Source organism: Dipodomys spectabilis, unplaced genomic scaffold (genome assembly GCF_019054845.1).
Source record: "Dipodomys spectabilis isolate Male_0828 unplaced genomic scaffold, ASM1905484v1 ptg000059l, whole genome shotgun sequence".
Lineage (NCBI taxonomy): Eukaryota > Metazoa > Chordata > Mammalia > Rodentia > Heteromyidae > Dipodomys > Dipodomys spectabilis.
In genome coordinates, this window is record NW_024870736.1 from 2,309,379 (window position 1) to 2,332,411 (window position 23,033).

Consider the following 23,033-nt stretch of genomic DNA (forward strand, 5'->3'; position numbering starts at 1 on the left):
ATAGGACAACAAAATGCTTTGCAGCTTTCTTAGTTCCTTCCCAGTATATCTGTTTTACTGATTCTTTCTTTGCCCTCCTCCTAGGTAATCCAGGGGGATGGGAAGAGGTGGAAGGACATGGACAATATCCTTGCCTCCTTTCTTCTCTCTACTACAAGGCCAACTGAAATGACAAAATACATTTCTAAAGATGACAGAGAAACAAGAGTATGGGAAGGAAAAGATGAGAAGTTAGGAAATAGGAAAGCCAGCTGAGACCTTAAGTGTCTGTCAACAAATGGATAAAGAAAATGGGGTACATACTAAAATGGAGTATTATTCAGTTACAAATAGGAAATTCTGATACAGGCTACAACAGGGAGGAACCTTGAGCACTGTATGCAAAGGACAAACACCGTATTATTCTTTGTATACAAGGTGCTACAGCACTCAGACAGGAAGTAGAATATGGTTGCCAAGGTTGCAAGGGGAATGTGGAGTTATTGCTTTCGTGGTAGCTTCCATTTGGAGTGAAAAAGTACTGGAAATGGATGGTTGGTGAAGGATGTACAAGAATGGAATGGGCTTACTTCAGCAGGACTATATGCTTAAACTTAGCTATGATGTTCAATTTTATGTTATGTGCATTTCATTTTATTTTGTTGTGTAGAGTTTAACACAATAAAATATGTGAACTCAGAAACAGGGAAAAGAGATGAAAGCCCCTACATATCTTTGTGCTTTGAGAGGACTGACACCTTTTCATTGAACAAAGTGCTTGATATCTAGAAACCAGTGAAGTAAAGTAGAACTCACAAGGAAAGTAAAGCTTGGTTTTCTGAAGTCTCAAACCAAGCTCCTGACTGGGGGCATCTTACATAGGAACAGCACCATGTATCTCACATAGTCACAAAGATATTCTCACCAGGAAATGTTGGCCGCCCTTCTGGGTCTGCCTTCCAGCAGAGCTCCATAAGGCTCATGATCTCCTTGGGGCAGTACTCAATGATGTCATCCACATCTGGCCTGTTCCCAAATTTTATACATGTTAACAGCTGCTCTGCACAGATGGCATCTAGAAAGCAAAGAGAAGCATAAGCTGAGGCTTTTAGGTCCACTTTTCTCTTAAGCAGGAATACAGAATGTAAGCAGTATGTTCATTTGTCTCTGCCCAGGGTGTGCTAGGAATGGCCTGTGCCAAGGAGCTGCCCAGTCCACTGTACAGATGGTCAAAAGCATCTTAATTTCTGTAGAAGAAAGATAAATTCCAGAACAAAACTGTTTCCTCATAAAAGAGCTGCATTTTCTGGGTAAAACAAATAGTATTATGTGATCTTAGTCAATGGAAAATGCAGGAAGTCCTTCCTTATATAAAGCTCTGTTTAATGAGAGTGACTTAAAATATAGTACATGTGATAGTCTTCTACAATTAAGCACAAAGGGTTCTGATAGCACAATCTTGTCTGGAATAGAAGGTCTAAGAAGACTTCCTTTCTTTTTTTTAAGTAACCATAATTTAACAGTGGTACCATAGAAAACCTATGTAGGCAACAAGCAAAGTATTACTGCCATAGCAGTTCAGTTGGACATAGATCTTCCATATACAATCGTCAATCCCTTTGAAGTAACTGAGATTGTATAGTATGTGTCATGCTTTTCCAAATGTTATGAATCTACAAATTCAAAATGAGAAGATTTTCTTGAGTCCAAAAAAAAAAATAAACACGCATTTTCTAGGGAAGGAACAAAGAAGGAATTCTCAGACAGGGGGATTCCACACAAAGAAAGCAGGAAAGCAACAGATCAGAAATGAGGCAGGAGAGAGATGCAATGGTCAGCTCAGAAAGGGCCTCAAACCTTGTACCAAGAAATCTGAACTGTATTGTAAAGGATGTGGGGACTCTTGGAAAAAGTTTAAATAGATGAGTTAAGTTGGGCTCAGTGGCTCAAGCCTGTAATTCTAGCTACTTGGAAGGTGGAGAGCAGGGGATCACAGTTTGGCCCACACAAAAGGTTCACCAGATTGCATCTGAGCCAACACTGAACACAGTGGCACATGCCTGTTTTTCCAGCCACAGGAGAAGCACAGTGGCAGGTTGCAATGATGAATGCCTGTCATCCTCCCCAGTGTGGGAAGCACAAGTAAGAAGATGGCAGCCTGCTCAGGCATAAAGCAAGACCCTTCAGCAAAAATACAATGCAACTTGTTAGAGGGGACAGTGAGGGTGAATAAACACACTAGTGATACTCACTAAACACTATGTTGAAAATGAAATAAACAATCTGTGGGGGGGCAGGAGGGACAAACTGGGAGCTAACAAGAAAAAGGTGACACTGTTATATGACTTATATCACTGTAATCCCTCTGTATATCACCTTTACAATAACAATAACAAATAAAAACAGAAATAAACAGTGAAACTTCTGGGTGCCAACATGAGGGAAAACCTGGGAGAGAATGAGGAAAGGGGTGACATTATCCAAAAAGAAATGTACTCATTACCTGACTTATGTAACTGTAACTCCTCTACATCACATTTATAATAGCAATTAAAAATATGAAAAAATAAAGTCTCTGTCTGTGTCTCTGTCTGTCTGTCTGTCTCTCTTTCACACACACACACACACACACACACACACACACACACACACACACACAAACACAAACACACACACACACGGGGTCTTATTTGCTTTCAGGATGGAGGTATGCATGTGGAGCCTGCAGCAGAAACAAGGGGTCAGAGCTAGTGGGGACAGAGAGAAGTAGGTAGATCAGGATTCTAGATATAGTCATAGTTGAATTTACAGTGTCTTGGGACTTACTGCATGTGGGTGAGGAGGACAAGGTTGAGTATGAAATGATGCTATGCTTGTGGGTAGGAACACAATGAGAAAAACAAAGCTGGAGGTACTACTAAGTAAGCATCACATGCTTAGAAACTTGTTTGGGGGAATGTAAGTTATGGATATAAGTAATGGATTAAACAGGCAAGTGTCTATCGAAGCCCGGGGTAGAGATTGAACAGGTATCAATAAGAGATGGTCCTGAAACCTCAGCATCCACAGCACTGGATAATCATGCAGAAAGAAAGGGTATGAGAACATCCATTCATTCACACACTTCACAAACTGAAGGACTACTTATGTATCTATTTTCCTCTTAAACTATGCTGACTGAATTGCCACACTGGTACTGGAAAAAGTTAATTCTGGAATAAAGGAGTCAGTGAATGAATGAAAGTATGTACTATGTTCTTTTGGTATAAAATTCCTCATAAGCAGAATCAAGTAGTCTCTACCCAGGAAAAATCTTGACACTTCCCAGCACTTCCCAAACTCAGCCACATTATGAAAGTTCCTATTCACCTAATCATCTCTCATTCCTAACTTGAGATCACTCATTCAAACTGAGCACCTCCTGTGTTTCAGGCACTGTGTGTGTGGCTGCTAAGGAAATGACAGTGAATAAATCAGATGTGGGAGTCGCCCAAAGAAACCACAGACTGCCAAGAAAGGAACCAACAATTCTAAATCTTCAACAATTTCACTGAAGGCCATTATTTCATGCAACAGTTTTGATTAATATCAAAGTACATCCTGTACATGTGTCTTACTTTCATATGGCTCTTTATTTGCAAATATTGCCCAAAGAACGATGCCAAAGCTGTACACATCTGACTTCTCCGTGGGCTTTGTGTTGATGTCATTCAGGTGCTCAGGGGCCATGTAGTAGAGGGTGCCACCATTTTTCACTTCCCTCTGTTCATTGTGTTCCTCTCTAGTCAACCTGCTCCAGGTCTTAAAGGAAGCAACACCGAGATCAGCTATCTGTAAGAGAAGTTGAGCCACTGCGGTTATTGTGTGAAGGTGACCAGCAAATTGGACTTTACTTTCAAGATGTGAGTATGAGGTAAGTGGTTGCACTGGGCAGATGTAAAACAGCTTCCTCTGAACAGACTCATAGAAGTTAGTAGTATCTGCTCACATATCTGGAACATCTCACCCCAAGAAATATCCATCTGAAATTCTGTTATCTCTATTTATAGGCAATGAGAGGCAAACAGAACATAATTCTAATTTGTTTTCTGTTTCTCAGGCTAGGCAAAAATGTGATTTTCTTCTCGGTGTATGTAGGGAACAGATGGAGATTGGGTACCACACCTTCTATTCCCATATAGGATCCAGAGGCCTTGGATGTGAGTTTCCAAAAGATCCCAGAGACACTGTGGAGGGTAACAACTATGGTCTGCTTGTTTGGATTGGAGTTGGTAGCCTGAACCTAAGAAGATAGGACAGGGAAGAAGAAACCAAATGGACAGAAAAGCAGAAAATCATCAAGTTCAGACACAGAAAAGAAAAAGTATGGAACAAAATCCAGAACAGGACAGTTAAAGGAGTATCACACATGCCAGGTCCACTTTTATTTCCAAAAGTCCAAGCAGGAATTTGGGGACAAGTTATACTAGGAATATCTAAAGTGCTGATTTTAACCCAGAATAAGAGATGTCATTAATTAGTAGAAGGAACCTTCTTTCAAGGCTCTGAAATAAAAATTTTTCCAAGACTCAACGTCAGAAGTAGAATCCTCCAGGCAGATGCTGAGGTCCTTGACCAGACACTTTCTTTTTCAGGTTCTTTTTTTTTTGTTTTGGTGTGATTTTGGAGATGGAATTCAGGGCTCTACCAGTGATTTACACTCCTTGACTCTTCTAGAATTTAAGCTGCCCAAATCAGTTGGATGTGCTGCTTGCTTATCATAGTTAATGTAGAACTTAAATGGACAAAGCAAGATCCCTTTCCTTCTTCCCATATTCTATAATGGAAGCAATTTTCAAAAGGAAATAGATATTTTCCAGTGCAGATGGAAGAAAACAAATAATTTAAATTAGCTGTTCGTATAGCAAAGGTCTTTGTTTTGAAGTGGCAGAGTGAATTCAGGACCTCCCATGCACTAGGCAAGTGCTCATTAAACCAGAGGGTTTTGATCCCCAAGCAGTCAATTAACTTGACTCTCTCAGGCTGAGTTCTGAGGATTTTCACAACCATAGTCCACAATCTCTTGAATTCCAGAGAGGAGTCTTAGTCTCACAAATCTGGGAAGATTGACAAGGCACACAGTCCACTCCAGGGTGAACAAGGGCAACCTTCAAAGCCTGATGGAGATGGAAACAAAATCTAGCATAGAGGTTTTCTGACTTACCCCATTCATTTCTAATCCTCCCTTAAAGATCTGACAGTTACCTCCTTGGTAATCTCCCAATTCTACAGGGCCTTGAAGCTAGGTCTTCTTTTATCATCTAGGAGAATGGATTCATAGTGGGAAGTTGGAACTGGAATTATTCAGCCTTCTAGAAGTCTGTAGACCAATGCTTTACCTTAATGTGAAAGTCACAGTCAACAAGGATATTTTCAGGCTTCAGATCTTTGTGTATCACACCTTTTCCATGTAAGTAGCTCATTCCTTCAATGGTCTCCATAATTATCCTTCCTTTTAGAGAAAGTGGGATACGGACCTGAAACAAGTGACAGTAAGTCTATAAAGCAAACAAGGCAAGTATTCTATGGAAGACTGGTGGATGTAAGTGTGAGGATAGCTTCCAGGTCTCCTCCCTGGAGAGGCCTGGCAGTGCTGCTGTCATGATTCACCAATAGTCCCATTTCAGGGGCTGAAGGGCATTTAGTGCTATATTTTGTCTGTTCAAAACCAAAAAGTCTATTCCAACTGTGTAGCAACTATAAAATACTATAAAATTAAGCTCCTTGCAAACAAAGACATACCATTATTACTCTTATTAGTATAATTTTGGATAGCACTTTTTTTTTTTCCTGTTGTGGACTTGAACTCTGGGCACTATCCCTTAGCTCTTCAGTGCAAGGCGAGCGCTGTACCACTTGAGCTACAGCGCCACTTCCAGTTTTCTGGTGGTTTATTGGAGATAAGAGTTTCACAGACTTTCCTGCCTGGGCTGGCTTTGAACTGTGATCCTCAGATTTCAGCCTCCTCAGTAGCATGAGCCACCGGTGCCTGGCCTTGGATAGCACTTTTATTACCAGAATGGTGTCTGAACAAATATACATCATTATGGCACATTCATTATAATAATGATATGGCTACTTGCATTAAATGTGAGAATAATATCAGGGAAAAGTACATGTGAAATAATGTTAAGAGAAAAAAATGAAAGAAACAAAATCACACAGATTATAAATGAAAAAATCCATGCTACATGCATAATTTGAAAGCATGACGAAGTGAATTAATATCTTTGGTGATGTGTTATCAGACAGTTTAGGTCACCATAAATGGTAGTATAAATAATTCCGATTTCTATTAGTGCTCAAATTGTAGCTTTTCTTTAAACTGAGAAACTAGTTTAAACATAAAATTTTTCCTAAAATATTTATATGTACCTAACAGGAAAAAAATAGTGAAAGTTAGATTCCCAAGCTTATCTCTGAAGCCCTATTTAACTCATAATATAGATGAACTACAGAATCTATATAACCATCACTATGTAAAAAAACAGCAGAAGACTGAGTGCCTATAGCTAGCTATTTGGAAAGCTGGGGCAAGAGGATTACTTGTGCTTTCAAGTTTGCAATCAGCATGGGGAACCAGCATAGCAAGTCCTCATTTTGAATAACAAACAAATATCTTTTAAATGGCAGAAGAGGTTTTTTTCCCCCTGTTTTTCTTAGTACACTTTCAGATTTGGGAAAAAATTCAAAAGTCAAAATGTCCCTCTCCCATCTCTTTTCCTGCTTTTCTCTTGGGTCCTACTCACTTGTGCTACTGCAATCTGGCTGACATTTTTTCATGAGCTCCACATAGTGTACTCTATCTGGTCTGATTCTGAATGATTTCTCTCTCAATCAAGATTTTCATTTTTTTCATGCAGCTAATCTTGTCTGGCTTAGGAGAGAAGAACAATCTGAAAATTATAATACAATGTGATCCTCTTTTGTCATTTCCATAGGGGTTTTTTGAGGTTTCCAGTGAGACCTAGGGACCTAGCTACTGTGAGTTGGAAGAAGCAGATAGAAAAAGGGAAATATTGGCCATAAATTATGGCAGCCATATCCTGCATTTCTCACATGTAATCTATGCCCTACCCAAACCCATCGACTTGTATTTCTGCAAAGCATGGCATTGTTCCTGCCTGAAACATGCATTCAACAGTTGTCTGCTTCAAAGCTTCTACTTGTCTTTCAGACAGGAAGCCTTTTCTATCCATCCCTGGTTGGGGTGGGCCTCTCTTCTCTATTCTACAGCAGACTATGGGTTTGTCTAACAAAACCCTTGACAGTATTTCTTCATGTACTTATCTGCCTGCTTTTATTAGCCTGCATCATATTGGCTAAGGCTTTTCTGACTATTGTCTATTCTTGTTGGGGCTTATGTTCTCTATTTAACTTATAATAGGTTTTAAAAAAAATATATAGTACACATGCTTCCTATCAACCAATGATTGTCACAGCCAGGAACAGGGCTCCCACCAATAGCGTTACAACCATCAATACTTTACATGCTTCTGTTAGTCAACAGCTTTCAGTCATGTATAGTGACCATGCTTCCATCAATCAACAGCTGTCATAGTCAGATATGCATGCTTCAATCAGTCATCCCCTACTTATTAGTCACACATATATTCCATAGCATTTCATATGCTTCAGAAGACAGGCCTACCTCTGAACTGTGGATCATAAAGAGGCTGCAAGGTATGTTAAAAAGCCAACCTCAATACCAAGACACAGAAATTAGCTTAGGAATGGTGGCATAGCCAACTTTCAGGGGCACTGAGAGGAGGGAGAGATAGGCCCCAGGACAGGGAGAGGTAATGAAAATCTAAGGAAGGCTGACTTCAGAAAATCCATACTATGGTGTAATCCACCAAGGGATTATTTTTTTGTAGCAAGTCACAAATGAACATCCCATTGATTGATAGCCATAACAGACGGCCAGCCCTAGTGCACTGTAGATGGGGAATACAGAGAGGTATCTTCTACCTGGGCTTTCAGCACATGCATCAGGTTGCCCTTCTCCATGTATTCCATCACCAGAGAGTAGTTCCCTTCTTCTATAATGATGCCCAGCAGCTTCACTACTCGAATGTGATTCAGTTTGTGCATCATCTTCCCCTCTTCCAGGAGGGCGTGGTTGTACCTATGGACAGAAAAGGTGGGCAGGGCCAAGTCTCCCTGGTTACCATAGCTCATCACATCACACATGCTTTGATCACATCTTGGTCTGTTCTAATCTCTTTTCAGCATAGAGAGCAAGCCTTAGAAGATAGAAAGAGTTCTCCATCTTTCTATCCTTCCATCCAAGGAAATGGCAATGGTCACTCAAGACATGGAAATCAATGAATGAAGAGCACAGGGGCAGCAGCAACATTGCTGATAAAAAAAAAGGACTGTGCTGGACTGCAGTACGTAACTAGCTCATGGAGGAGACATGGGCAGAACCCTGCAATTAGATACAGTTCCTGGGGCCTTTCATAGAGGAATCTCCTACTTCCTCCTTCCTCTTCCTTCCCTTTCCCCTCACCTATCCTCCCCACTCCTATCCTTCCCCATTTTCCCTCCTTCTCCTCTACCCCATTCAATTTAGGTTTGGTCCTCACCAAACGTATTTTAATTGATCTCTTCCATTTCTTCTCATTGCTTCCCTCATCACCCTTCTATCTCTTTCTCTTGATTTCCTTTACTTACATTTCTCTTCTGTTTTTGACCACTTCTTCACTAACTGCTCTCAGAATCTGAATCATAGATAATAATATTAATAAGAGCTATCATCATCCCTGACCTAGAGCTGGTGTACTAAGACTCCCACCAAGATCTGCCTCATCTCGAACCTGGACTGTTCTCATTCATGCTCTGACAATAACAACACTCTCTGTGGAAAGCTGGTGTGTGACCTTCCAACTCACTCATCACGGTTGGGCCCAGTGTACACCTTCTTCAGGATCACAAATCCATGGGTACTATGGTAACATAAGGACACCTTCCCAAAGCCTCCACTGTCTAGATCTTCTTTCTGCAGAAGGTCACTGGATTTCATCTTAATATCATCCAAGGACATGTCTGGTTGCATTCTGAATGTTCACAATCCCAAATACACCACTTCTGATTTCTCAGTGCTGTGTTCTGTGAAAAAAAAAAAACAAAACAGGGCACGGAGCACCAAGATCATGATCCAAAAATACGCATCTTTTTTTCCCCTTAAGATAAACATCTCTAAAATGAGCTGTTTTTCTTAAAAACACAGAATACCATGTTTAATTTCAGCAGACTTTATATTTCTGATAATATGAAGCCCTAGAAAAAACAAAGGACAGAAACATGCTGGCTAATGTAATTCAAGCATCCACCTAGATGCACAGCTGGGCTCAGTGGAAAGGACAAGAATTTCAGGAACATAAAACAAGAAAGAAACATCAGACAAGTGCACTAGACCATGTGGTAGCTCTGAAGACACTGCCAATATCATCTAGACACAGGGCATTAAAGCCCCACCAGGGACAGGGCCTATTTTGAAGATATGTCCCTATAACCTGGACCTCCTCAGTGCAGGAGTAGAGGAGAAATAAAGCAGCCCACTAACTAATGAACACAATGATCTAGGAGTAGGCAACAGGGTGGTGCCTTCTTAACCCTAGGCCTTATTTAAAATAGTCTTGAAGGATCCTGGCTAACCCCTTCATACCTAAATTCCCCACAGGAAAAATTATGTAGAAAATTGTCACCCTTTTAGCATTTATACACCCCTCTCCCCTTGAACCTACCACATCTCTTTTGAGTACCTGTTTCCTGGTGTTTTATTTTGCTGAGCTTTGATTTTGCCTAAGGAATGACTCTATTTTAATTTTCCCTTGAAACTACCATATTTCAGGTTATGAATTGAAATTTGTATGTACTTGCATACCACCCAACATATTTATTTATAAATTTATAACCTAAATTTAGCTTCCACATATAAGGGAAAACATGTATCCCTTATCTCTCTGGGCCTGACTTAACTTCACTTAACAGAATTCTTCCAGGTCTTTCCATTTTTTTACAAATGGTACAATATCATTCTTTCTAATGGATGAGTAAAAATTCATTGCATATATACCATATTTTCTTGATCCATTTGTCCATTGAGGGGCATCCAGGCTGCATACCTTGGCCATGGTGAATAGTGCTGCAATGAACATGGTTGTGCTGGTGGTTTTACTGTAATCCTGTTTTCAATCTTTAGGCAAATGCCCAGGAATGAAATCATAGGGTAGTTCTATGTTTAATTTTTTTTTTTTTTTAGGAACCTCCACACTGCTTTTCAGTGGTTGAACAAGTTTACATTTCCATCAACAGTGTAGTTGAGTTCCCTTTTGGCCACATTTCCACCAGCATTTGTTATTGTTAGTTTTCTTGATGTTATTTTGATTTGCATTTCCTTTATGGTCAGAAATATTGAACATTTCTTCATGTGTCTATTGGCCATTTTTACTTCTTCTTCTGGGAAGACTCTCTAGCTCATTTGGTTTCTTGAGGGTTTAATTTTTAAGTTCACAGTATAGTCTGGATGAGAGGTGTCTGATGTGTAGCTAGCAAAAATCTTCTCACATGCTATGGGTTGTCTTTTTAGTTGTCCTTTGTTGTGCTGAATTCAGTTTGCTGAAGTCCCATTTATCAAATTTTTCTTTGATTTGTGAGTCCTAATGTTTCCCCCTACTCCTTCCTGTAATAGTTTCATGGTTTCAGGTCTTACATTGAAGTTTTTAATCCATATTGAATTGATGCTGAGGAAAGGTGATGTATAAGGGTCTAGATTCAGTTTTCTGCATGTAGATATCCAGTTTTGCCAACACCATTTGTTGACGAGTCTTTCTTCCAGACTATGTTTTTGGCTCCCTTATCAAATAGTAAATGTTTATTTATGGGTTTATTTATGGGTCTTCTTATTCTGTTCCATTGATCTTTGGGCCTCACCTTGTGTTAGTACCAAGCTGGTTTCATTACTATGGTTCTGTAATGGAGTTTGAAGTTTGGTATTGTTATTCCTCCAACACTAGTCTGCTGTGTTTACTACTCACTGTCTTTTGTTGTTTTACATGAATTTCTGGATTGGTTTATCTCACTGAAGAGTGATGTTGGGATTTTGATGTGTATTGCAATGAATTTGTAGATTGCTTTGGGCAGTATTGCCATTTTAATGCTAATTCTTCCAATGGAGAAGCATGAAAGGTCTTTCCATTTCCTTGAATCTTCCTCAACTGCCTTCTTTAAATTTTTCAAGTTTTCACTATAGAGGTCCTTCACATCTTTGGCAAAATCCTAAGTATTTTATTCTTTGAGGTTCTCACAAATGGAGGTGCTTTCCTGATTTCAGTCTCGATCTTGTAGTCAGCATACGGAGAAGCTAATGATTTTTGTGGGTTGATTTTATACTCTGCCACTTTACCAAAATTTTGAATCAGCTCTAGTAGCTGGTGGGAGGAATCTAAAGGGTCATTTAAGTACAAGATCATATCATCTGCAAAAAAGGAAAGTTTTTCTTCTTCTTTCCCTATTTAGATCTCCTTTATGTTTTCCTCTTGCCTCACTGCTCTTGTTAGGAATTCCAATACTATACTGAAGAGGTGTGGAGACAGTGAACATCCTGCTTTGTTAAATGGCAACTCCTTTGTACAACTACTTAAAGAAAACAAACATGTTGGTTAGGTAGGAAAAAACATGTACAAAAAGTAACCCACTACAAGGTTAAAAAGAGAAATAAAATGCATCCAGACTGCATAAATGAAATAAAATAAAATAGAAAACTGTCACAGGCTAATGACATCTTCAGGCTGTAAAGCTAATGGGGAAAAATAAAAACCTGAAATTAGGCCATAAATGCTTCTCATACACAAACAAGGCTTAATTTAACATAAGGTACCTTCCTAAAAATGATAAATCAAAAAAGAAAATAAAATGCAAGCTGTAGTATTGGTGGGTCACACCTGTACTCCTAGCTACTCAGAAGTCTAAAATCTGAGGATCATGGTTTGAAGCCAGCCTGGACAGGAAAGTCTGTTGAACTCTTATCTCTAATTAACTACCAAAAAAGCTCAAAGTGGAGGTATGGCTCAAGTGGTAGAGAACAATCCTTGAGTGAACATGCTAAAGGACAGTGCCTAAGCCCCAAGTTCAAGCTCCAGTACTGGGGAACATACCAAAAAAAATCCCCAAAACCAAAAAAAAAAAAAAACAAACCCAGCACCTGAGTCAGATCCTCAGAAGTGCTGAGCATAAGCTAAGGACTAGTAGTAATTAAAACATACTTGAGAGTATATACATTTAGAGTAATTATGAATAAAAGTAGGAATTGAAAAATGAAGAAGAATGTTGAGGTCTGAATAGAAAGATGTAAAAAATACCAAAGATTGAGACTTTGTCCATCTGTGCTATGTAGTGTACTGTGAAATCTCAAAACAACTATTCACTCCATTTTTTTCCCCTTTCATTCACTCATATTCAGTGACTTCACCCAAATGATAGGAAGAATAAAACCCCACGGAGAATCAGAACAACACCAATGGACACCTGCCAAGACATACAAAATTAAAATGACTGACAGTTTTGGCGCCTCAGTTGTGAATACTCTCCACCTTCCATAATGAAGAGACAAGCCACCAAAGAAAAATAGACAGCATATTTTGGTCTCTACTAGCTCCTATGTGCATCCTGGCTTGGTTCACAGGCCCTCTCTGTATCACCAGCCATAGGTCAAAAGATTTCTCTGAAATATTTGGGAGATCTGAGGAGGTTTTGGGAGCACAGGATGCAAATAACAAGAAAGAGCACTTATAACTTGGTTACCTTAAAACCATTGTTTTAAGGTCCCCAAGTTTTGAGTGCTCTACACCTTCCCCAAAAGAGAGAAAAGCCACTAAATAGAAATAGACTGCATTTTTCTCGCCCAGGCAACTCTGGTCTGCATCCATCAGGGCTTAATGCCCCTCACACTGTCCACAGAGCCCAGTCCAATTTGTTTCATCCAATTCTGGGAGAGCTGATCTGTGTTAGTCAGCTCAGGATGCAAACGACATGATAGAGCACTCCGAAATTGGTGAGCTTAAAACAGTTTTAAGGTCCCAAAGTGAGGATGCTCTACTCCTTCCCCAATGGAGAGACAAGCCTCCAAAGATATATGGACAGCACCGACCTTTCTCACTAAGCCCTAATCTACATCCTGTTCCATATACTGTCAACAATAACAGGTCCAATTATATTCCTTGCAATTCTGGGAGAGCTGAAAAGTGTTTGGAAGCACAGGATGCAAACGACAAGATAGAGCAACACAGAAATTCGATGCCTTAAAACAAAATTGTTTTTCAGGGCTCAAATTCTCAATGATCTACATCTTCCCCAAAGGAGAGATAAGCCTCTAAATACAAGTAGACCGCATCTTTCCAACCCAGGTTTCTCCGGTCTGCATCCTAGCTTGGCTGAAAGCCACTTATACTGTCCATCCACAGGAACCCGTCAAATTTTGTCTTCCAATTCTGGGAGAGCTGACCAGTGTTAGCGAGTTCAGCATGCAAACGAAAGTTTGAGTAAAGCAGAGAAAGTCAGATAAGGTGATGTTAATGAAATGAACCCTAAGATATATATTCGAATGTTTTTTATTTGCTTTCAAGCGATTGTTTATGACACATTCATAAGATCATTTCTTTTTTACTTTGTAAGTCCCTCCCCCATTGTATAACAACTGCTTTCACTGTATTTCATGTCAGTATAATTTGTGGAGGGGAAGGGGAAAAACAATTCGTTTAAATAGGGGTACAGGTGGACCCATTGCAAAAATGCGATGTACAAGTCGTTATGTCCAAAACGAACTTTACAACTTTGGTTTGTGAGTGGTGGCTGGTATGGGAGAGGGGAGGACTGTGGGGGAGGGCAGGAGGAGGATGGGAAAAGATGGGAATGGGAAACAAAGAGGACGTTACAATACTTTATAAAAAATGTACTCATTATCTTGCACCTGTAATTGTAAGCCCTCTGTACATTGTTTTCAAAAAAAAATAAATGAACAAATAAATAAATAAATTTAAAAACAAGAAAAAAATAAAATAAAATGACTGACAGTGCCAAATACTGGCAAAAACATGGAGCAAATGTAATTCTCACATTTTTTGTGGGAGTATAAACTGGTGGAGAAAGATCTAATCATTTCTTATAAAATTGAACATTCCCTATATTCCCTAAACACAGCAATCCTGATCCCCAGAGAAATGAAAATGGATGTCCAAAAAAGACTCAAATGGTAGAGCACTAGCCTTGAGCTGAAGAGCAGAGGGCCAATGCCCAGGCTCAGAGTTCAAGCCCCATGACCCACCAAAAAAGAAAAAAGAAAAAAGAGGAAAAAAAGACTCTGTTCAGAGCTACTTTATTCATAATAATTCCAAGGGAGAAACAGCTGTCCACTACAAGGAGCATGATATACATATTGCAGAGTATTCACAAAATGCAGCATGACTTGATGGATTAAAAGGAATTCAACTTCTTGTACATGAAAGAGCATAGATAAGATGCAAAACAGATTGCTGAGTTAAAGAATGTCAAAGAGGAAGTAGTGCTGTGGCTCCAGTGGTAGAGTGCTAGCCTTGAGCTGAAGAGGTGAGGGATAGTGCCCAGGCCCAGAGTTCAAGCCTCACAACTGATAAAAGAAGAAAGAAAGAAAGAGAGAGAGAGAGAGAGAGAGAGAGAAAGAAAGAAAGAAAGAAAGAAAGAAAGAAAGAAAGAAAGAAAGAAAGAAAGAAAGAAAGAAAGAAAGAAAGAAAGGAAGGAAGGAAGGAAGGAAGAAAGAAAAAAGAAGAAAGGAAGGAAGGAAGAAGGAAAGAAGGGAGAAAGAAAGAGAGAGAGAAAGGAGAGAAAGGAAGGAAGGAAGGAAGGAAGGCAGGCAGGCAGGCAGGCAACAGAAAAAAAAGAAAAAGAAAAAAGAACATCCAAGAATAGGTACTGTATGAGCCTCTTCTTATGAAGGTATAGAACAGTATAAACTAATGTAAGGTGAGAAAAGAATACTGGTTGCAAGAGGCCTAGTGATGAAATGAGTGGGATAGGACTTTTAGGATGATGATGATGATGCTCTACTCTATCAGAGGGGCTGGGGAGGGCAGGCATATGCATCTTCCATATTAACAAAAATAAGTGAGCCCCAAATGAACAGAGGAAGATGGGGTAATGCAGTCATAATATTTAATGCACACCTTATGAAACTAGGAAAATTAAGGGAGGGATTGGGGTGGGAGGATGGGGAAGAATGATGAAAAGGTGATGTCAATCACCTTATAAACTGATTTGTTGAATAGTAACCTCTTTGTACAACTACTTAATAAAAAATACATCTGCGGGTTCTGCACTCATGAATTTATTTTTATTTTTTTGTGCCAGTCCTGGGGCTCAAATTTAGGGCCTAGGCTCTGTCCCTGATATTCCTTTGCTCAAAACTAGTACTACCACTTCAGCCACAGTTCCACTTCTGGCTTTTTTTTTCTAATTTATTGGAGATAAAAAGTCTCACAGACTTTCCTACCTGGACTGGCTTTGAACGACAATTCTCAGATTTCAGCCTCCTGAGTAGCTAAGATTACAGACATGAGCTACCGGCATGTGACATTTAAAAAAATTGTTTTAACCAATAAAAATATTCTATGAAATTACATCTGTAATATCTACAAACTTTTTCATTGCCATTATTTAAACAGTACAATTGACAACTGTATATGTAGCATTAATATAAGTAAGCTAGACACTATTTAAAGAATATGGTAAATTCTATGCAAATACTATGCCATTTTATATAAAGGATTTGAGTATCTATGGATTTTTATATCAGGCATTCTGGAACCAATCTCTTGAATACTCCAAAGGTGTATAAACTCTTAAGAACTGCAGGTAAGTTTTATATCAAAAGGAAAATGTATAAAGGTACTAAACTCTAACTCATGATATATATGCTGAAGCACTTAGGGGAATGTGTACTGGTATCTCCAATTTACTTTGAGATGTATCAAAAAAACAACAGATCAATTAGTGGATAGAGAAGATGGACACCTAGTGACAAAGCAGGCCAAGTCAAGCTACCTGTACTGAATATACACAAATCCTCTGTAATAACCTTCAACTTTTTATATCAAATGTTTTCAGAATAGAATTTTTTTCATAATAGAATGTTGAGGAACCTCCATACCGCTTTCCAAAGTGGCTAAACAAGTTAACATTCCTACCAACAGTGTAATAGTGTTCTCTTTTGGCCACATCCTCACCAGCATTTATTATTGTTAGTGTTCTTGATAATGGCCATTCTAACTGGGGTGAAGCAGAATCTCAATGTTGTTTTGATTTACATTTCTTTTATGGCTAGAGATGTTGAACAATTCTTTTTTTTGGGGGGGGGTCCGGTTGTGGGGCTGAACTCTGGGCCTGGGCGCTGTCCCTCAAAACTCTTCAGCTCAAGGCTAGCACTCTACCACTTGAGCCACAGCACCACTTCTGGCTTTTTTCTTTTTTCTTATGTGGTGCTGAGGAATCGAACCCAGGGCTTCAGGCATGCAAGGCAAGCGCTCTACCACTGAGCCACCTTCCCAGCCCCTGTTGAACAATTCTTAATGTATCTACTGGTCATTCTTACTTGTTCTTCTGTGAAGTCTCTCTTTAAGTCTTTAGCCCATTTATTAATTAAGTTGTTGTTTCGTTGAGAGTTTATTTGCAGGAGGTTAATTTTTTTTTTTCTCTGTCAGTTGTAAGGCTTGATCTCTGGGTCTGGGTGCTGTCTCTGCACTCTTCAGCTCAAGGCAAGCATTCTATCACTTGAGCCACAGTGCCATTTCCAGTTTTCTGGTGGTTAATTGGAGATAAAAGTCTCACAGACTTTCCATGATCCTTAGATCTCAGCCTCCTGCGTACCTAGGATTACAGGTGTGAGCCAGCAGCACCCAGTTGGGAGGTTAATTTTTTAAGCTCTAAGTATATGTTAGATATGAGGCCTTTGTCTAATGCATAGGTAGTATCTATTTATCTCCCTAGCTATGTCCTTTGCCGTGCAGAAACTCTTCAGTTTGATACAATTCCATTTATCCAGTCTTTCTTTGATTTGTTGTGATTCTGGATCTTTACTTAGGAAGTTTTGATCTGTGCCTAGAAGCCCTAGTGTTTTCTCTACCCTTTCCTGTAATATTTTCATGGTATCTGGCCTTACATTGAGGTCTGACCCAGCAACTCCTGGGCATTTATCCAATAGAACACAAACAAGGCCACACTAAAGCTACCAGCACAACCATTTTCATTACAACATTGTTTACTCTAGTCAAGCTATGAAATCAACCCAGATGCTCTTCAGGGGATGAATGGATCAAGAAAATATGGTATGTATACACAATGGAATTCTATGCTCCCATAAGAAAGAATGATATTGCATCATTCATAAGAAAATGGAAAGACCTAGAAAAAATTTTATTAAGCGAAGTAAGCCAGACCCAAAGAAACATAGGTTGCATGGTTTACCTCATTTTATTAATTAGAATGTGTCCACAAATCTAAGTAAACACAATGGATGGTAAAAGACAAAAATTTACACTTAGCCATGACAAACACTCCCACAGTGAGACAAAAAAAAAATATTCTTCAAAGTGGATCACAAAGGCTCAATAGCTATATGCATATGCTCATATAAAATGATATTTATTGAAATGAACTCCAAGAAAGGGAAAGAAGAGACTTCTTATTTTGCTTTTTGTTTTCTTTTCTCCTTTGTCACTGTTTTTTGTTTCTGTACCTTTTGCCTTGTATATAAGTTTGTCTGTTGTGGGAAGGTAAGGAGGAGCATAGAAACGTGGGACAAAGAGTGAACAAATGTAGCAGTAACGCACATCAGATACTATGTTGAAATGAACTATACAACTTGTCCATGAGAAGGGTTGGGAGGGAGAAAATAGAAGTGACACTATTCAAGAAGGAATGTACTCATAACCTGACTTATATAACTAACCTTTACAATAAAATAAAAAGAAAAATTACTACAACCAATAATAATAATAATAGAAAGTTGAAACATTAGTTTTGGTTTGCTTTGTTTTATGGTAGAGAGCTACCCAGTAGCAAAAAAAAAAAAAAAAAAAGGCCAAGCAAGGGCATGAGGCCTTAAGTTCAAGCCCCAGTATCAGAGAGAGAGAAGAAAAAGTACTTTGGAGAGAAGGTATTTTAAAACAGCCTAGATGCCTACAATCTTGTTTACTAGCTTGCTCTAGGTAGTTTAAGGAAGAGACCTGCTATATCTTATATTGTACACAGATGACATCCATATATCAGCACATTGGACATGTGGGCTGTCTTCACATGGTATCTGAGGGGAAAAGGTATGGCTGAAGTTGCAGGTGATATAGAAGGAAGCATGTATGACAACAGAATCTTTGCTTTCTCTTTTGAGTAAGATCTCTAGCTCTGTGATGTGTTATCCCTGTGACCTTGGGGAACATACTTAAGCCTCAATTTCTTTGGAGATCACAAGGATCTGTTTTTCACCTTCTTTATTGCTCTGGCAATGCTCTGTCTGGCTTCTCATATTTATCTTGGGCTTTGAGAGTGCCATTGGGGTCCTTCTGCCCAGTAGGTCTCTGCTGACAATCCTTGTGAGAACAAGACTGGGGGTGGAAGGATGCATAAAGGATACATTTGTTCTAAGAGGACTTATTTTTCCTTATTATAGGGGCCTACAGTACCCTACAGTCCTATGAAACTGTGTTATAATTTTCATTCTTATCCCCTCAAACAGTTAAGACAACTGCTATTTAATAATTATCTCTAATGAAGCTCAGAGAGGGCGGCTTCCAGTGCCTAGCACAACCTAACATAAGGCATGGGATTATTAAATGGACAACTATGAGCCTTATGTTCATGTTTGTTTGTTTGCATGTTGGTACAAGGGTTTAAACTCAGGGCCCTGTACACTTGCTTGGCTATTTCACTAACAGCTAGTACTCTACCATTTGGGTCATACCTCCAGTCTAGCTTTTTTGCTGGCTCACTGGAGATGGAGTCTCTCAGACTTTTTTCTGCCCAAGATGACTTTGAACAGTACCTACAGTCATGTGGGTATAAGATTTCAACCTTATACATTTTGTTAGGTTCTGTCCTTCAACCCAGAACACATCTTTTCAAATTTGTCAATGTTGACGTGGCCTGCAGAGCCTCCAGTGAATGAAGCTGGAGGAAGGCGGCCTCCAGGTGGGCCCACTGTGCATTGTGAGCTTGGTGTACCCATCAGTCCTCCCTACAACCTTGTGCTTTGAAGTTTAGACTGCCTTTTTTCCATGAACAATTCAACTTCATGCTGTAGTTTTCTTAAAGTGCTAGAGATTGTTTTCACACATGCTCTACCAACGAGCTACATCTCTAACGCCATTCAACTTTTAAGTACCAGATGTCTTGGAAAAGCCTTGGGAATAGTTTAGTGAGAGATGACCAAAGGCTGCAAAAATACTGACCTTAGGGTAGAAAGCCATATTATAAAGTCACATTACATAGTAGTTAATAAGGGAATGCTGACCTGTTCTACCACCCTATAACTCATTTCAACTAATGTAACTGCAATTCAATTAATGTAATTCAATAATGCAATTTTTAGTGGGATGCATTCCATTTGAAGAAATATGTATTAAGTTAGGAACTAAGGGAAGTGAATTTTTTTCCACTGAAAATAAGAAATTTCACAGTTTACCTTCTATGATAGGATAAGTCTATATATTTGCTCTTCAATAGGCTAATTTTTAATAAGTTTTTTATTGTGAAAATACCATACAGAGGGGTTACAATTACATGAGCAAGGTACTGAGTACCTTTCTTATCAAGCACAGTTGCCTCCTCCTTTGTTTTTCCCCTACTATCCCTGCCCTTCCATCTCCATGACTACACTCCCCCACTCAATAGACTAATTTTTAATATAATGCCTTTCCTTTCTTCTTCCTCCCTTCCCTTCTCTCCCTTTCCCTTCCATTTCCTTTCATTCCATTTTAGTAGTATGGGACTTGAGTTCAGGGTCTTGCACTTACTAGACAGAGCTCGACCACTTGAGCCACACCCTAATCCCTTTTTGTTTTAGATTATTTTTTGGATAGGACCAGTCTGCACTTTCCCCTCAGTTTTCAATGATGATCACACATAATGAGTGTGATAAAAATGTTGATGCCTATCAAGTGCCCTGCTTTTTCCTTACTAGTAGAATTCTGACTTTACTTGGGTTTCCAACATAACCAGACCATTTCTCCAAGGTTGTCTGATCAGATGCTTTGCCCGACCAAGGGAGAACCAAATGACCAACAAAATACAAGGCTGAAATATAGTTTAAGTAAGCACGATCACATTCATTAGCAATATTATGACTCTGTGAAGTAAATATTGTCATTACTTCAATCTACAAATGAGGAAATAACCATTTTGGGTCAAATGAGTTATGTCACCTATAGGTCCTAGATTCAAACCTGTCCCTTCTCTAAAGCCTCTGCTATCACTTCTCTAATACATGCTAGTTCTCTAGGCAAAATCCAGATGCAAAAATGAAGTCTTAACAGCTTTGGTCTAGCACTGTGACTCATGCTTGACTCATTACCGTACTTCGGAGGGAGAGATAGGACTACAGTTTGAGACTAAAAAGCATGAGACCCTATCTGGAAAATAGCTAAAGCAAAAAGGGCTAGAAATATAGCTCAAGTGGTAGAACAGGTACAATTAGTAACATGGGGGTTTATAAAGACTAAAATTCAAAACATTAAAAATATGGTTCAAAAGTCAGTATTTTATACATTAATGGCTATCTCAACCAGGATACAATACCCAACCAAAACATAAACAATCAGATCAATATTTTAGCAATAATAGATTAGTAAGTAACAAATAGTACCTTGCCGAGTTTGGAAGTTGGTATTTTGGTCATTTTTCTTAATACTCATTAACATTCACAATCGGCTCAATATAGCGGAAAGGGGGAAACGAAAATTAGAGTTAATTGCCACTGCTGTTCCATCAGTAATAAAAATGAGACACTCCGAAGTCCATTTTTAACAAGGCTAGCCTTCACTTGTTCTGTATAGAAGAGTTGCAATAGGCCACACTTCAAACGGACCACCATTCTCTCCTAACTCAGTACCTTCTTGGTGGTTAAAAATGCAGTAAGTACTAAATACGGAAAGTTCAACCTGTTCACATGAGGGAAGAGTTAGTAGCTCTCTCAGTCGTCTTTAGTGAAGACTCTTAAACCAAGGTCATGCTTTCCTCAAGACAGACGGGGCAAGTCAGAACCAAGTTCAGCACAGAGACGAGGAATGAACTTCCCCTCCTCCCTCCTCCCCCAACACACACCCTCGTCCTTCCAAGGCTGCACCGAACGCCGCGGCGAGGACTAGCTTCTCCAGACCCTCCAAACCCTGAAGCGGTCCGCAGCATCTCGTAAAAGCTCATCTATTCCTCTTACATGTCTGACCTTTCGGAGGAACCTCTATCTAGGAACATTTAGGTAACCCTTCTGTGGCAAGAGGACGCACGCTTCTTTCCTTCATGATACTGCAACAACCCATCATCCTTACCAAACTAACAGAAACAAGGTAGATGAAGCGCACGCTCCCCGTCGCACCAGGCCGACCTCCGCCTTCCCCATCGCGACTAGAGCTGACCCAGGGCGACGGAGTCCCCGGCTGTGGACAACCAGCCCACCCGCTCCGGCTTCCGGGATCGCTGGAGGCCCCACCCACCGCCTGACGTCAGGCGCCGGCAGGGGCCCGCCCACTTCCCCACGCGCGGACAAGAAAGCCCCGCCCTTTTCGGGAAGCGGTCGGAGAGGACGGCGGCCGCCCGAGCCGAGACGCAGGCGCGGCTAAGATTCATGTGCTTTCGCTTCCGCGGCAAAACCTCCAGACGCCCAGGTGGGGAGGCACGGAGGTGGGCCGGGCAGAAGTTGCTCTGGCCTCTTCGCCAGGACGGGCCAAGGGACGACGACGACGGGTGTGCCACCCACCACGGAGCTCGGCGGGCTCGGGGGCGCCGTCCAGCCGCGCAGCCCGCGCCCCAGCTCACCGCGTCCCGTCGAGTCCACCTGCGCTCCCTGGGCGCGTCCCGTCGCGCTCCGGTGCCGGTCGGGGTGAGGAGCCCCGGGGTGGCGCGCTCGTCGGCCGCTCCCGAGGCCGCTCCGCTCCTGAGGCCGCCCGCGCTCTCCGGGTCCGAAGGGAGCGCGGCTGGCGCGAGGGTGTGGACTACCCTCTGCCCCCGCCCCCTGCTCGGGTGGAGGCCTGGGGCGCTGCCCGAGCCGCTCGACCCTAGCCGAGCCTTAGTCACGGGGTTTTAATCCTGGAGGCCTGCCAATGGAACCGCGGCGGCCTCGAGTAGCCGGGAGACTCGCACCCTCTGCCTCCGGGGAGGGACTGCTTGGCCGGTCGGGAAAACGGTGGCTAGGTTTGGCGGGGTTGGAGGATCGCAGATCCTGTGGGTTAGCTGGGCTAGAACCACGGGGAATTACTGTGCGTCTGTACAACAGGGCTGGTGAGGAAGAAAGGGGATCATTTTTTTTGTGCTTCTTTATTCGACAGCTGTGGGGTCACAAGCAAAATAGGAAATGCTTAATTAAAAAGTAAAGTATACAGTTATGTGCACAATGTTTGCATAGTGTCAAAAGATGCGTATGCCAGGAGAATGTGACATCTGACAATAGACTCTTGTCACAACTACACAAGAAGAAAACATTAAGTGCACCAGAAAATGAGCAGCCTGATTAAAAGTGGACAAAGGTCTCAACAGACACCTCACCGTGTAGATGGACCTATAAAAATGGTCACTAGGAAAACACTTTTTTTCTGGGTCGGTCGTGGGGCTTGAACTCTGGGCCTGGGCGCTGTCCCTGCACTCCAGTTCAAGGCCAGCGCTCTACGGCTTGAGCTACAGCACCACGTCCGGTTTTCTAGTGGTTTATTCCAGCAGGAAAACACAATTTAAAACAAGGAGATACTACATACTTTTTACAATGGTTAAAATCCAAAATA

General features: G+C 40.7%; 1 protein-coding gene across 3 annotated transcripts in view; it reads right to left on the bottom strand.

Annotated features, from left to right (window-relative positions):
- Ripk1 (receptor interacting serine/threonine kinase 1) overlaps positions 1–22,190 on the bottom strand; it is a 42,969-nt gene extending 20,779 nt beyond the window's left edge. Inside the window, exons 1-6 of one of the 3 annotated variants that reach the window (XM_042680337.1) lie at positions 22,075–22,190; positions 8,913–9,129; positions 7,990–8,146; positions 5,358–5,495; positions 3,597–3,810; positions 905–1,054 (exon numbers count right to left, since the gene is read on the bottom strand). In XM_042680337.1, the coding sequence (XP_042536271.1) occupies positions 905–1,054; positions 3,597–3,810; positions 5,358–5,495; positions 7,990–8,146; positions 8,913–9,076 (823 nt within the window). In that variant the 5' untranslated portion in view covers positions 9,077–9,129; positions 22,075–22,190. Of the gene's footprint in view, positions 1–904; positions 1,055–3,596; positions 3,811–5,357; positions 5,496–7,989; positions 8,147–8,912; positions 9,130–10,099; positions 10,211–21,587; positions 21,710–22,074 lie in introns of those variants that run through there. The other 2 variants (XM_042680336.1, XM_042680338.1) reach the window with 2 other exon arrangements.
- Positions 22,191–23,033: the final 843 nt, after the last annotated feature.